Source organism: Trichoplusia ni, chromosome 3 (assembly GCF_003590095.1).
Source record: "Trichoplusia ni isolate ovarian cell line Hi5 chromosome 3, tn1, whole genome shotgun sequence".
NCBI classification, from domain to species: Eukaryota; Metazoa; Arthropoda; class Insecta; order Lepidoptera; family Noctuidae; genus Trichoplusia; species Trichoplusia ni.
In genome coordinates this window covers 9540650-9556968 of record NC_039480.1, presented here as the reverse complement: position 1 = coordinate 9556968, position 16319 = coordinate 9540650, and the positions used below count along the sequence as shown (strand labels likewise).

The following is a 16319-nucleotide window of genomic DNA, read 5'->3' as shown; positions in this document are numbered from 1 at the left end:
AAGATAGTTTTAAAAACGCACCAGTTTTTATTTTCTGTACACACACACCACTAGAACAACTTTCACAGTTAAAAACTTCCATTATTTATAATAATTATACAATTATCAACGATAAAATCTCAAAGAGATGCGTTTACGAAACGAATCAAACAAACAATAATAATGGCGTCCAGGGTTACCCAATTTGAAAAAATACCCATATATTTTACTTAATATTACCCATTTACCCCAAAAAAGTTGAAAAAGAAAAACCCGAATAATCGCAAGGTTTACTTGTTCATTTGATAAAAGCTAAGTATTTAGAATATCAATGAATAAAAAATCTGACGTCGTTGAAAAATGACAAAGAATATTTTTTAAATGAATAACAATGAAACACATTGGAGAAAAACTATAGTCGTAATTTTTAAATGCTAAAGATATAATGTAAAAATTCCTTAGATTATATACCTATAGATGTAACCATTAAAATGACTTTCCTTGATAGAGCGAGATCGTTAATTGTCAGACTTATGCAAAGAAACAGGACACAATATATATTTTTTGTCTTTGTCAACATGGCCGGTCTTGTTGTTTGGCAAGATCTGAGTTTGACAGATTGTGACAAACAAACTTGGCGTCTTGCGGATTTTTCTGTGATTGTGCGAATTTACAGTGTTTAGTGCGTATAAAAATTGGATGATAAAGAATATTTAGTGTAAGTGCGATGGTGGGTTGCAGTGTTTTGGGCTGTAAAAGCCGGAGTGAGCGAAAAATTGAAGGAATAACATTTCACACGTAAGTAGGCGAAATTATCATTTCTTTCGTTAATACAACGCCCTACAAGGCCAGATGATCATTGATTATGATATTTTGTAATGAATTCAGTGACGTGAGCCAAGAATATTGAGTTGTGATACGTGTTTTCAATATCACAAAATAAAATAACCTAAAACTATGAACGGTTCAGGGTTGCCATAATAGCTACTTGAATTTACCCAAATAAATCATATTTCATTTTTGTCAGTACATACGATTGTTGGGTTGGCTCAGGTACTCATCGTAGTTATGTTATAAATTCGAGGGTTTGTATTGTTGAATGTTTGTTTGTTACTCAATCACGCAATAACGTCTGGATGGATTTCAATGATATTTTGCACACGAGTAGTTTATTACCTAGATTAACACATAGGATACTTTTCACGCGGATGAAGTCGCGGGTAAAAGCTAGTAGTTTAATATTTTTATTGAGAGGAAATTAATTCTTCTGTATGTAAATTTATATTTACTTAGATTTATTTAAGTACTTTATTGTAGTTTATTTAACTTATTACTCAATAAAGGTAAACTTTCGTAGCATGTGAATAAAATGTTCTTTAAATTTCAGGTTTCCATCCAATCTTTATAAAAAGAAATGGCTGGATGCCACTGGACGAGAAAATTGGCAGCCAACAAAGTATTCAAAAATTTGTTCGATTCATTTTGATGATGATTCATTACTATATAAAAATAAACGAGTACAAGTAAAACCTCACTCAGTACCAACGAAATATATACATGTTAGTATTTAGTATTTATTATTCTATAAGTATTTAGTATTCATTCTAATAATGCAATATTGAGTCTTTCTTTTAATCATTATTTGCTTGTTTACGTATTTATTTTTAAATGTTACAGAGTCCAGCCTCAACGTATCCGTGTCCACAACAGGATAATACTCCATTACCATCTACGAGCCAGGAGAGCAAAGAGAATTTTAATTCATCTTTATCACCTCCTAATAAACGAAGAAAGTTGGTTATTTTACGAGAAGTGCAAAATATTCAACCAGAGAAGTTAACTGTGGTAAGCATACCTGCGCAAAATGAAACAATATTTACCTGACGTACTGATTCTCTGTAAAACTTACAAATATTTGATAGAAGAACTATAAAATCTACTTAATTTCATTTTAGGCCGGTCCCAGCTATGAAGTTGATGTAGAACCTGTTGTCCAGCCAGCGACTCTTAAGAAGGAAAAACGACTAGAAAATCTGCTGCAGAAAGAGAAGACAAAATCTAATAATTGTCGCAAAAAATTGCGTGCTGTACGTGAATCTAAACGACGATTAGTTAAAAAGACAGCACATTTAAAAGATATTATAACAGAATTAAAATGCAAACTACAAATGCAATCTGAAGAATTAGATTTACTGTCAAATGTTGAATCTGAAAATGCAGATTTTCTTAAAAGATACCTCGATAAAACGAACTGTCCGCGAAAATATTCGCCATCGTTACGAAAATTTGCATTGTGTTTGCATTTTTTAAGCCCTAAGGCCTATGCATTTGTGAGAAAGCAATTTAACACATGCTTGCCCCATCCTAAAACATTATATAGGTGGTATAAATGTGTGGATTGTGAACCTGGATTCACAAGTGAAGCTTTTGAAGCTATCAAATTATTAGTTAGTAAGTCTAATGAAAAAATATTATGCTGCCTTAGTCTTGACGAAATGTCAATCCGACAACACCTACAGTGGGATGGCAAACGCACCGTCGGATACGTGAATGTAGGACATAATCTAGACACCGATAGTATGCCGCTAGCTAAGGATGCTTTGGTCTTTATGGTTACGGCGTTAAACTCCAGTTGGAAAATACCAGTTGGGTACTTTCTGACAAATGGTGTCAACGGGGACCAACGTAGTGAATTATTAAAAAATTGTGTACATTTGTTAATAGAATGTGGGGTACAAATAGTATCGGTGACATTTGACGGATGTCCTGCAAATTTCGCCATGACAAAAAATCTAGGCGCTCAATTTAATGACATTAACAATATCAATCCAACAATAACTATTGAAGGTCAAATCATAGTAATAATACCAGATGCATGTCACATGTTAAAACTTGTTAGAAATACACTAGCCGACAAAAAAGAGATTTTGAATGCTAATGGCGAAATAATATCCTGGAATTATATTGAAAAATTGCATAATTTACAAAAACTGGAAGAACTGCATTTAGGGAATAAGCTCAGAGCTGCTCATATTAATTACAAGAAACAAATAATGAAAGTTAGACTCGCTGCGCAAACTTTCAGCAAATCTGTCGCCGAGGCTCTTATATTATGCAAGGGTTATCTAGCCATAGAAGACTTTGTACATTCAGGAGCTACTATTGAATTTATCACAAACTTTAATGATTTGTTTGATATTCTAAATAGCCGAAGTTTATATTCATATGGTTTTAAAAAACCTATCAGTAAAGAAAATATGATGAATGCAAAATTAGAAGAGTTAGAAACTTATCTCAAAACGCTTAGGTTCATTGAAGGTGATTTAGTCATTAATTCGGGAAGAAAAACAGGGTTTCTGGGGTTTTTAATTTCTATTAAGGCGCTAAGAATTATTTTTTACAAGTACATACATATTGGAAATGCTACTCTTCGATATTTATGTACTTATAAAATGAGCCAAGACCATTTGGAGGTTTTCTTTAGTGCCATTCGCTCTAAAGGTGGGTTTAACAATAACCCTACTGCTCTGCAGTTCGTATCGGCGTATAAGCGACTGCTGATCCATGGTGAATTAAAAAATATTACCACAGGTAATTGCATACCATTAGATAATATTAATATTTTGACGTGCAATTCAAATTCCATTTGTCGTAAAATAAACAGTAGAAGAGAAAGAATATTGGCTATGAATGACGAAAGTCTCGATGAAGATTCAATTGTTGATTTGCCCGAGGGTCATGACTATATAGGAAACTTAGAATTATCAGAATTTTCAAAGGAAGCCATAACTTATATTTCTGGATATGTAGTGCGCAATTTGAAGAAAATAATAAAATGTGATGAATGTTTAGGAGCAATATTTGCAATTGAAAAGTTTCCGAGTTTTATTGCTGTAAAGGATGTTGGCGGATTACATTATCCATCACAAGATGTTATCAAAATTTGTGTGTTTGCCGAAAAAATTCTAAGACAAACCACATCAATACACGGGAATTCCTATTTTTCACAAAAAGGCACTTTACCAAAAATGACTTGCAGTGTTTTGAAAAAATTTATTGGTACAGAAGTCTTTGCAGAAATAAAGAATCATATTAATGAACAAAGTCCTTTTGAAAATCATTTTGTATTATTAATTAAAGCTATCGCTTTTAGATATTTTGAAGTCAGGATTCATTATATAATGACGTCATTATCTCATCGAGATGAAAGAATCAGAAATATGCACACTAAGTTAATATTGTTTAAGGGTCAATAATTATGAATGTAGGTATTTCCTTATGGTTTGTAATAAATATTTTTATGATAAAGACTGGTTTTATTTCATCATTGAACGTGTCGTGTGTGTTTTATGTCGTGTCGGTCGATGGATGTCCATACGATTCTCCTTACCGCCCTTGTAAAAACAAAATATTAGACCAAGGAGGTTTTATTAAAGTATTTCGTACGACTACGACATAAGAGTTACATTATTGAAGCTAGCATATAAAATGTGCTAATTCAGAATTTTTAGTTTGCGAAGTACTTACAGGTACTTATAATGTCTGTTCGCGATCAAGTAGAATTCATAATATTTTTTACCTAATATGTGGGAATTGCCAACTTATTAGGCAACACCATAAAAATCTATTTCTGTTTCAAGTGCGGTCACGCCATGGTTACATCTATAGGTATATAATCTAAGTAAAAATTCCATACTCCTTCTTAATTACCCACCTTAGAGGGTAAATCTTTTCAGTTGGGTGGTAACACTGATTTACGACAAAATTTCGCGGTTGTAATAAAAAGTCACTGCCTACAGTTGTGTTAGTGTGCGTAGTGTTGACGTAGTGTGTACAAATGATTACATCAACACACACAACAGTGTTTTTGTATGACTACGAGACTTTCACACGCACACATAAACACTCCACTGAATCAGTTAGACATTTAGTTTAAGTGTCTATACGCTTGGTGGCGCTAGCGCAGCGTTGTTAAGAATGCAAAAATGTTCGTAGTAGTGTACTAGTATAAATGACAGATGGCGTTGTTTTAAGTTTTAAACACTTCACTTATTTAATTGTTCTATAATTAGATTAATATATGTTATGTAAAAATAATTATTAATATTTTAAATAAAATATTATTGTGAATGTCTGTCTTAGATTCTCAGGGTAGGCAGTGTCTTTTTGTCTTTATGGACTGCACGCCACTGCTGCCATTGCATCGTGTCTATTATTTTCAGAAAAAGAACAAAACGTGTAGGGTTTTACAGTGTCATTTTCACGTAAATATAATACTCCTGTATGTAGTGTAACTTGTTGTCTTGCACCTCCAAAATGTACTGCCTGAATCTCTTCATTTTATTTGCAACAATAGTTTTCACTGAAATCTATGTGAATAAGGACTTCAAAAATATTTTTAAGTTCTGATATGGTCTGATACTGGTGTGTTATTGTAGCTATGTGTTTAAAGAATGAAGGCAAAGTATTTTCTAATTGAACTACCAATGATCTTAGTGAAACCTTGATCTCTTTTAAAATAGGTTTTCTTACTGTCTTCATCTTTCCATTTTTTTCGTAGGATATAGTTTCATACATCCACTGTTCATAAGTCACTATTCTGTTTGGCTGTGGAAGATAATACTCTACCATTTTGTTTGCACAACCTTCACATTCTCGTAACAGACATTTAGTTGAATAGACATTGCATGTTTTCATGGTCAAAAATTTAGTTAGATTACAGCAAGGCAATACTTTATTTTCATGTAACTTCATGATTATCCGTTGAACATTTGCGTGGATTACACATTTGCATGTGTTACGGTCTTTTATATTTGCCCAAGTCACCCAAAAAGGCCGAAATCTGCAGAAAGTTGTCAAGCTTATTTTATAATCAACTGTAGTCAGGAATTTATTGTGCAAATTTTTCATGGTATCGCACAGTAAACGTTTTTGTTTCACCTGTCCCTTTGACCTAACGAAATCTTTCTTTCCTGGGCACATACGAGAACTTTCATCCTTTTCCAAAAAATCTTGAACATCCTTTTTGACCTTCATCAATTTAGCACTGACTTTCCTAGAAACGCTCTTTTTGTAAGAATCATGTTTGAAAAACTGTTTCGATAAGCTGAGTAGTTTGTGCTTCTTCAAAAGATCTGGTTTTTTACTATTTCATAGTACTTTTTCTTTTCACAATGTTTCTTTAAATTACTGTACCTATCTTTTAGCTGTTTAGTAATAACTTCTGATAGGAGAAGCTTCTTCTTCACAATTTCAGGAACTCGGACGTTCTTTAAGAGAGCTGATACTTTAGCTTCCGGTGAAGTCTGATTATTTTTATTTTGTCTTTGACATCTCTTACGGAATCTCTCTTTTCTTCTTATTTCTTGTTTCAGTCTTTCCTGTAATCTGGATATTCTTGCATAAAGTATTCCTCTACGCCTTCTGAGTTGCTGCCTTCTCCGATTAACTGCCAGATTTCTTAATTGATCATTATTTTGTCCAGGTTCTGGGCTAGGAGGTGGTGTCTCATCTAACAGTCTTGCTAAATTCTTGCGCACTTTTACTTTTTTGTTTCTATATATTTGGCTATTTTTCCTCCAGTTTTTCCTTTTTTGTCTTCTTTCTCGGAAACTCATTGCGGATATAGGTTTTACTTGACCTTTTTCTTTTTTTTTCTATATTTAACTCTTTCTTTTTCGCGAAGTATTTGAAGTGTTTCAGGATCAGCTTTCATGTTTTCCCTGCGCTTTCGGTCATATTCTCGCTTTTTTAATTTAGCTTCTTCTTTGCTTATCTTCTTTTTTCTGGACATTTTTTAATCTACAACAATATTGCAGCAATAAATTCAAGTGTTAATAAAAGAAAACAAAAAAAAAGCCAGTTAGCCCACCAAAAATCATTCCCTCATATATCATCATTCCCTCACCATAAATTTTTAGGAGGGAATGATGGTGAGGGAATGACGAAATAAATAATAACCGTAAAGAACTCGTAACATAACCTTACTTTTAAAACGATTTTTCTGCTTATGGTAATAACTCCCAAAAGCCATCTTATCTGTGCAACTTATAATCAGTTATAGTACTTACCTTTTGTTTTTTTAGAATGTGATGAAATGACGATCAAAAAGTTTATTTTAACAATAAAATTAATAAAAACTTTTTTGAGCGGGCACCCGAACACAATCACAGAAAATTCGCCATTTTGATAAATTGACATTAGTGCCAACTTTCAAAAGCTGATGGTAGCGTTCGTATTTTATTTAAAATTCGTTCATAATTCAACTGCCAGTAATAGTGTGAGGGAATGATTTATTTTTGTGAGACACAAATGAATATTCAAATTTTTAACGCGTTTTTCACTTTGTAACGCTAATTTCGGTTTTTCCCATAAATTTATAATATTCCTAAACAATGCAACCTACTCGAATATGATCAGAATGATTTTTGTGTTTGTTTTGTAAATAAAAATAAATAAAATAGGTACTTGGGACACAGTGAGGGAATGATATTAGGAACATTATAGTTCTGAATTTTTATTTATTTATTTATACGGCTCTTAAATCTTATGTGAAACTTTTAGGTATAGTTATGGTGATTGTATAGAAACATTAGTAACATCTATTTCTTTGTTGGATTTTTCTATAAACTCCAAGGACAAGAATTTCGGAATTTCGTGAAAATTACCCATATACATAATAATTAATTGAAATAATAGTATACATATATTAGAAACCTATGAGTGCAGGCTTAGGTATACGGCGCAATTAATATTTCATAAATATATGTAACTAGCTGACCCGGCAAACGTTGTTTTGCCATGTACATAATATATTATGTTATATCTAGAAAAAAAAAATGCTATCTAAACAACAAAACTTTACTCATATTGCTATTATACTGTCAGTTGGAAAAAAAAAAATAGCGCAAGAGAGGGTACAATATTCTTAGTCCGTCTTTAGCCAATAAAAACAAACTGGGTGGTTTTAAAAACATGACTTAGGTTTGAAAGCACGGTGTTTCTAAATTTAAGCCATGTACAGACAATGTTTGTCAAACCTGCCATTCAAGATGCTAGCTTCAATCTCGTGTTTCATTAATTTTTTTATGACTTATCGTGCGCCACTACAAAGCCGTGGTGCAGAATAATCGGAGATCCAAACTTCAGTTCAAATGATGTGGTGGTATGGCTATGGCCGGCAAGTTAGATTTAAAAACTCAATGGGATAATTCACAGGCTCGTTATATCGCAAACTGCATCGATAGATTTGTATGACACCAAGTCCCCAGGCAATATATTTTGTATCCTTAATTTAACCCATTGATGTCAGATATTTAGCTGAAAAGATCGCTCTTTCAGCTTATGTACTACTTATGTTTAGCATATTGTGTATGTAGGCGGGAGAAATGTGTGTTATTGTGCAGAAGCCTATCTGTAATTTGATGAATCCAGTATTTTCATGTACAGCAACTTTCCTATTGCCAATATCTCACAGTTCTTTAGAGGAAGTTTCAGCGGATGGATCCTGATGTATTTCAACGCGCATGTTCATCGTCAGTTGTACACACTGTATATACCCAAAAAGCATCGTCTAATGAAGTGGGGTCGTGTCAGCAAGTCTTGTGATAAAAGTTAGAATATCATAAACATCTAAACCTAAAACGCCGTGCTATGTTATACGCGTTTTGGTATCCGTGCATGGTAGATTGTTGCAATCCTTCATACACCGACCGTGGGTTTCCGCCGGCTAGAAGTATGACCCGGTAGGTCACTTGCTAGTGTTGTGTCCGGTCATGATAATTCGATAAATAATATAATATTTCGTGAAACTTGTGGCTATTTGAAGCAATAATGAGGTGCAAGGTGGTAAGCTTGGGCTTGCACTTAAAATGTCGGCATAAAATAGCCTTTTGAAATCTGTTGCTCCGAAAGACGTCATTTGAAAGGCATTATTGTAAGAACAGATGTTGTTCAAGAAGTATTTTGACTGTGACCGCTTCGCAGTGTTCTTAATATTTCCGAAGGATTTTTTAATATTTCAATATGCACTTTCCCATCTGAGCATAACATACCGTTCGTTTCTTTTTGCCATTTAACAGCTTCACAATAAGTACAATTTTGAGCCATATCTGATGGCGGAATATGTAGCACAGTCAATCATAGGAGTATAAGTAAATGCACCCCGTTCCTTATCAACCTTAGGAGGGCCACCATGGCTTACGGCGATATTTTGAGACACATCTGATACATCAGATGATTTCAACAGTATTCAGAGAATGTCGAATTCGATCAGAATTCTAACTAACGTTGCCGTTTTCCCTCTCTCCAGGAATTCTTCCTTTCTCACTTTCTAATTGATTATGAATTGATACCTAATATTCTCTCTCTATTTTCATGACGTGTTGGCATGAATTTCTCCAGTCATTAGTAGATATACTCTGAAACGCTTGTTCAGCTACTGCCTATTGAAATAAAAATAAATGACATTAAATACTATAAATCATTTTTTAACATTTTTTTAATTGCTGTAAAAAATACCTTGATGTCAACAGATCCGACATTGTGCGATGCAATTTTTTGTTTTGCAATGCCCCACACTAGTTCAATTGGGTTAAGGTCACAATGGTAAGGTGGGAGCCTTACAACTGTGTGACCATGTCTATTTAAAAGATCATCTATTTCATAGATGGGCTCCGGTTTGTGTTGTTTGACAAGCATCAACAGATTTGGCTTTCTTGTTGTATCAGAAAATGGTATATTGTTCTCTGACAACCACAGCTTTATTTCACTGACTTTTGATGCAGAAGTGGGAGCTTTATTGCGAACTACTGAATGGTAGGGGGCGTTATCCATTACTATAATAGAAGGTTTAGGAACATTTGGTATTAATTTTTCTGTAACCCATTTTGTGAAATTATTTTTATTCATTTCGGAGTGGTAGTCTTCATTTTTATTTTTCCCACTAAATATTAAAAGAGCATTTGGTACGAATCCATTTTCACTCCCTGCATGTATAATTATATACCTAAAAAGAAAACAATATATATTAATCAAAATCATGGTATGAAGAATACTAGTTGTAAAGCTTTAAGATTAAACATCTAGTCACCTCTTGCCTTTGGACACATTTTCTTTTATTCCATGTATGTCAATGGATTGCCAGCATTTCTTTAATTTGTAGGATGTATGGACATAGCTCTCGTCTAGATAAATAATATCCTTTCTCAAGTCATCTGGTAAATTTCTATTTTCGATAATCTTTTCCAGATAAACCTCACGCTTTGCTGCAATATTTGGCTTTTCCATCAGAGCTTGTCTGTCGGATTGGCATTTTCTGTACTTAAAGCCCAGTTTTATTAAAACTTTTCGTAAGTGTTCACGGCTTCCGCTAAATTGGAGGTCTTCTCTAACCACAGGTAACAGGTTTCGTAGAGTTGGCGCCTAAAAAGACAAAAAGTCTCAGGGAACTTGCTATGAACTAAAAAAAACGAAATTGCTTTAAAAAAACTTACGATCTTTTTCACAGTGTAAAAGAATTGAATTTTTTGTCTGATCGCACACAAATCAAAGTCGTCCAAGTCTTTTCTAGGCCGTCCCGCTCTATGCTTTCCTGGTGTGGAAAAAACACCTTTATTTCGTTGTCCTTCCAATGCGATTCGTCTTATAGTACTGACAGATTTACCTAAAAAAAAAGTCGAAGTTTATATAAGGGTTTATACCGTCTATATTTTGTATGATATCATCATAAAAGTATCAATCTTGTTCCAGCGCGCTACTCTACAGACGCATTGTCAATAACATAACCTCAAATTCGAAGACATTTATTATAATGTAAACAATTATTATTTGCAAGGTTTATTCTACATTTCGCAAGCTAAAAAACACAAATGATATCTGATAACTTAAATTAAAACATATTTACCAGTCATTTCGGCAGTTCTTTTATAAACATCGTTGAGATCGGATAAATACTGTCCGGCTTCGGATTCTGCTAAACATCTCTTATAAACTTTATAAATAATCTCTCTGGCGGAGCTACGGATGACAGACCTATTCATTTTGCACACTATTTGTCACTTAATCACCAAAATAACGCAATTACGCATAAAACAACATGAAAACGATCACGAGGATTTATGTTATGACACAACAAGTACTAACTTGACATGATTGACATTTGATAAAAAGAGTGTTGCCAGTGATCAAATATTTTAGTACCGTTTCAAGACTTTTTTGCCAAGCTGTACTTCTCAATACTCTAAATTTTGCCGACATGATTCCAAAAGCATTTTCTACTACTCGGCGTGCTCTTGATAGTCTATAGTTGAAAATCCTTTCTTTTGACCCTTTTGGATGAATTCCTGCAAATGGTGTCATCAAATGTGTGCTTAATGCAAAAGCTTGATCTCCTAATATTACATATGGTATTTTAGTTATGTAGGGTATTTGTAAAATTTCTGGCGCTGGTACATTATGTAAGGTTAAGTAATTAAGTAAGGTGTAGATATTGTTATCAAATATTAGCCAGTATGCGCCTACAAATTAATATTGAGAACTATGCTTCAGTTTATATAAATAAACCTAAACGATTATTTGATTGTACCGAATGCCGGTTAATGTATCGATTTGTCTATGACAACACTGTGAACGAATGACATTTAGTTTTGACGTGAAAATGATGCATTCTACTTTGTGAATTTGCACCGGTCAGTTGTCAGAAAATAAATCTATTTAAATTACAACCATCATCGTTTAATTTGCGATAAAAAGCTGAGATCCTTCATCTCAGAAGTGGGATAAGCCAAGTACGCCCACGATTTTAAAGAAATTTCAATAAAAATAATAACCTTATAACCACGTGTTGTTGTTGTGCACGGAAGTTGGAGCATATCAATCGAATAGTAAATGGATGAAATGAGCGGCAATCGTAAGCGCAATAAGCGTAAACGTCGACGCAACCAAAGCAGAAATTCAAGATCAAGCAGTACTCATGAGCAGAGGCCGCGATCGGATGAAGATTCCTTGAAATCGCACGAGCGGCCTACGAATCGCCGTCACCGAAATCGGAGTCGCAGTCGGGACCAGTATCGCAGTCGGAGCAGCAGCTATGAGCACAGGCGACGTCGTCGCAGCCGAGACCGGTATAGGAAACGCAGCAGGCGAGGTCGCAGCAAACGCTCGAAATCCAGCATCGAACGAGAAACACCGCCACCGTCTGGACACGTGAGTTACCCCAATGTTCTTAATAGTGACACACAAGCGATATTTGCCACGTTGGTGGAAGCTTTAACTAATAGTCGACCTCAGGGTAATAAATTTCCCATGTTAGGTAATGTGATTCCAGACTTTGACCCTATGGTTAAGAGTCAGACTATACTTATGTGGATCAATAAAGTGGATGAGTGTGCAAAGCTTTACGGTTGGGGTGATGACCAGATAATACACTACGCCTTGCCAAAATTGACAGGGGTTGCAAAAACCTGGTATCAGGCTCTCCCATCTATGTCTTACTCATGGTCTGAGTGGAAGGTCAAACTGGAGGAATCATTCCCGAGCAGTGAAGACTATGCTGAATTACTCACCGAGATGTTGTCAAAACGTGTTAAATTTAATGATTCTTTAGAACATTATTACTATGAAAAAATTAATTTACTAAATCGATGCGAAGTTCACGGTAAACGTGCGGTTGATTGTATATTATACGGGATTGAGGATCGATCGTTAAGATTAGGTGCGAAAGCAGCAAAGTGTCAGGAACCGGAGCAAGTCCTTAAATATTTTCAATCAATTAAGCAGCAGCCTCGCGAACCTGACAGGTCAAAGGTTAATTATGACAAACGCAATAACACTACCTCGTCTTTACCCGTCAATAGTTTTAGGCAGACGGTAAATAATGGCGAAACTAAGACCACAAGATCACAGAATAAAATGTCGATTGTATGCTTTAACTGCAATGAACCCGGGCACTTCAGTTCGCAATGTACTAAAAAGATATTAAAGTGTACTGTTTGTAACAGATTAGGTCATCTGTCTATTAACTGTCCCAGACTCCCATCCGACTCAACCAATAAGAACGATATACCTAAGGATAAAGATGTCATGCGTATCGAAACACATATTTTGAATGATAGTAAATACCTAATGTATTTGAAACTTAATGGGGAACTTGTTCAAGGTTACGTAGATTTGGGTAGCCAATGTACGCTGATTCGTCATAGTGAGGCCACTAGGAGAGGAATTACGTGGACTGATAGCAACTTGCCAACTATGAGGGGAATAGGCAATAATATAGTGATACCATTGGGCGTCTCGAACGTCAATATTGAAATTCAAGATATTGTAGAAGAAGTCGACGCGTACATTGTTGATGATAGCGTAATCAAATATTCTGTTTTAATTGGACACAGTTTCACTGAGAAACCGGGTATAGTTATAACAAAAACTACAGATTCATTGATATTTGCTCGTGATCATCCCTTAAAATTACAATTAAGTTTGACAACCGATATTACGATACCCCCTAAAGAATTATTTCCGTTACCATGCTTCTCTGGAAACAAATATTCGGGCGCGGTCCGTGTTAATGGTTCCCTACGTGGTATGCCGCAAAAGGAATATTATTTGATGCCAGGTGAATATGAAATAGAAAACGGAGAAGGTAGAATACTGGTACAGAACTTTAGTGATAGTATAGTTAGTCTAAAGAGAGATACGCTTGTTACGCGAGCTCTCTGTGTCAGCGACTATTTAAGCGTAAATTCAATAGACTTAGAAAATTCTGACACTAGTTTGACTTTTAATTATGGTAAACAACTTAACGAAGACGAAGTTAACAGACTTAAAGAGTTGCTCAAAAGATATGAGATGTGCTTTTCGGATAACTTAAAAGACTTAGGATTTACTAGTTTAGTTCAAATGGAAATTGATTTACATGATTTGCGACCAGTAGTTTATCGCCCGTATAGACTGTCCCTTCCGGAGCGTAGACAAGTCCAGTCCATGGTCAACGAAATGATTGATGCGGACATAGTATGCGAGTCAAACTCACCTTATGCTAGCCCAGTCTTACTAGTTAAGAAAAAGACTGGTGAAAGCAGACTATGTGTCGATTATCGCGCCTTAAATAATAAAACCAAAAAGGAACACTACCCATTACCCATAATTGACGACCAACTCGACAGATTATCTGGAAATTCCTTGTTCGTGACCCTGGACCTCGCATCAGGCTACTACCAGATTCCTGTAGAGGCTAAGTCTCAAGACAAGACTGCGTTTGTGACTCCAGATGGGCAGTATCAATTTAAACGCATGCCATTTGGATTAGCAAACGCCCCTTCTGTCTTTCAACGAACCATGAATAAAATACTGTCAAAGGTCAGCTACACGATTATTTACATGGATGACGTACTCATTCCTTCAGAATCGTTTGATCAGGGTATGAGCCGTTTAGAGGAGGTACTTCAACTTTTAAAAGACGCTGGACTTACCCTAAAGTTCAAAAAATGTAACTTCTTTTACACTGAGCTAGAATTTCTAGGCTTTCATGTAAGTGGCGAGGGGATACGCCCAGGGACACGTAAAACGTTAGCTATAAAACATTTTCCCACTCCGCGAAACGTTCATGATGTCAGACGGTTTGTCGGCCTTGCTAGCTTCTTTCGGAGGTTCGTAAAAGACTTTGCCCTTATCGCTCGCCCGTTGACGGACCTCTTAAAGTCTAAATTCCAATGGAAATGGACCACTGAGGAGGCAGAGTCGTTCAGGATTTTGAAGGCAAAATTAATTGAACGTCCTATATTGACTTTATATGACCCTAGTTTAGAAACCGAACTGCATACGGACGCCTCAAAGCTAGGCGTTGCAGGGATTCTCTTGCAGCGGGGTACAGACGGCTTACTTAGAGCAGTGGCGTATTACAGTCGTAAGACAACAGCAGATGAGCAAAAGTTCCATTCCTTCGAATTGGAAACCTTGGCAGTTGTCGCATCTCTAAATCGTTTTCGAATCTATTTACTGGGGCTAAAATTTAAAATAGTCACCGACTGTAATGCTCTTCGTACCACTTTAACAAAGAGGGACCTTATACCGCGAATTTCTCGCTGGTGGATTCAGTTTCAAGAATACGATTGCGAAATTGAGTACAGACCCGGTTCGCGTATGGCTCACGTAGATGCCCTCAGCCGTGGACCTGTTAGTGAGCCTACTGATATGGACACTGAAAACGTTTTTGATGTTTTACACGTAGATTTACGAGACTGGATCGCTACTGTACAAGGTGATGATAGTGAGATAAAACGTATAAGAGATATTTTAGAAGATGACAAAACCAAATTTGTAGCTGACGTGCGTAAGAATTATCAGTTGAAAGGTAACTACGTGTACAAAGTTTTAGACGAAGGATTGAGATGGGTAGTTCCGAGGGGTTGTAGGTGGCAGGTGCTGCGCATGAATCACGACGATGTGGGGCATTTTGGTTTCGAAAAAACTTTAAATCGTTTAAGAAGCACATTTTGGTTTCCAAAAATGCGTAGATTCACTAAGAAATACGTTTCCGCTTGCCTGGAGTGTGCGCATCACAAAGCACCTGGTGGTCCCAAGGAAGGAATGCTTCACCCCATACCGAAGTTGGAGAAGCCATTCCATACACTACACGCAGATCATCTGGGCCCGTTTATTCGCTCAAAGAGAGGCAACATGTATTTGCTTGTTATTATAGATGCATTTACTAAATTTATTAATATACGTGCGGTAAGGGATACTAAAGCAACAACGGCAATCAAGGCATTTAAGGAACATTTTAGTTATTTCGGCGTTCCTTCGCGCGTCATAACGGACCGCGGTTCTTGTTTCACGAGTGCAAAATTTAAAAATTTTATTAATAAATTAAATATAAAGCACATCTTGAATGCAGTGGCTACTCCAAGGGCGAATGGACAGGTCGAGAGGTTTAATCGGACCATCATCGATGCCTTGAGTGCAAAATGTCATGGTAGAAACGACAATTTATGGGACGATTGCATAGGAGACATTCAATTAGGCATTAATACTACTATTAATAAGACGACGGGAAAAAGTCCGTCGGAGCTATTGTTCGGTTGTAAACTGATGAATGCATCTGAAAATGTATTGACGGATGTAATCGCCGAAGCCACGGAACGAGTAGACGGTGATGCATTAATAGAATTAAGATCGAATGCAAAGGAAAAGATAGAAAAACAGCAGGAATACGCCAAAAATCAGTTTGATAGACGTCGGAAACGTCCAACAAAGTATAGTGTAGGTGATTTGGTTAGGATAGAAAGAACCGTGATAGACAAAGATCATGTAGGAAAATCACATAAACTCCTCCCCAAATTCCA

The 16319-nt window shown here is 35.7% G+C and overlaps 1 protein-coding gene across 1 annotated transcript; it reads right to left on the bottom strand.

Moving 5' to 3' along the window:
- Nucleotides 1–5843: 5843 nt before the first annotated feature.
- LOC113491821 lies at nucleotides 5844–15770 on the bottom strand. Its single transcript, XM_026868994.1, has 5 exons — nucleotides 10883–15770; nucleotides 10473–10642; nucleotides 10070–10401; nucleotides 9499–9985; nucleotides 5844–9422 (listed from the first exon to the last, which is right to left on the bottom strand). Exons 1-5 carry the CDS (start codon nucleotides 11016–11018, stop codon nucleotides 9333–9335), a joined length of 1215 nt encoding a protein of 404 aa, XP_026724795.1. The 5' UTR covers nucleotides 11019–15770; the 3' UTR covers nucleotides 5844–9332.
- Between the last annotated feature and the right edge of the window lie 549 nt (nucleotides 15771–16319).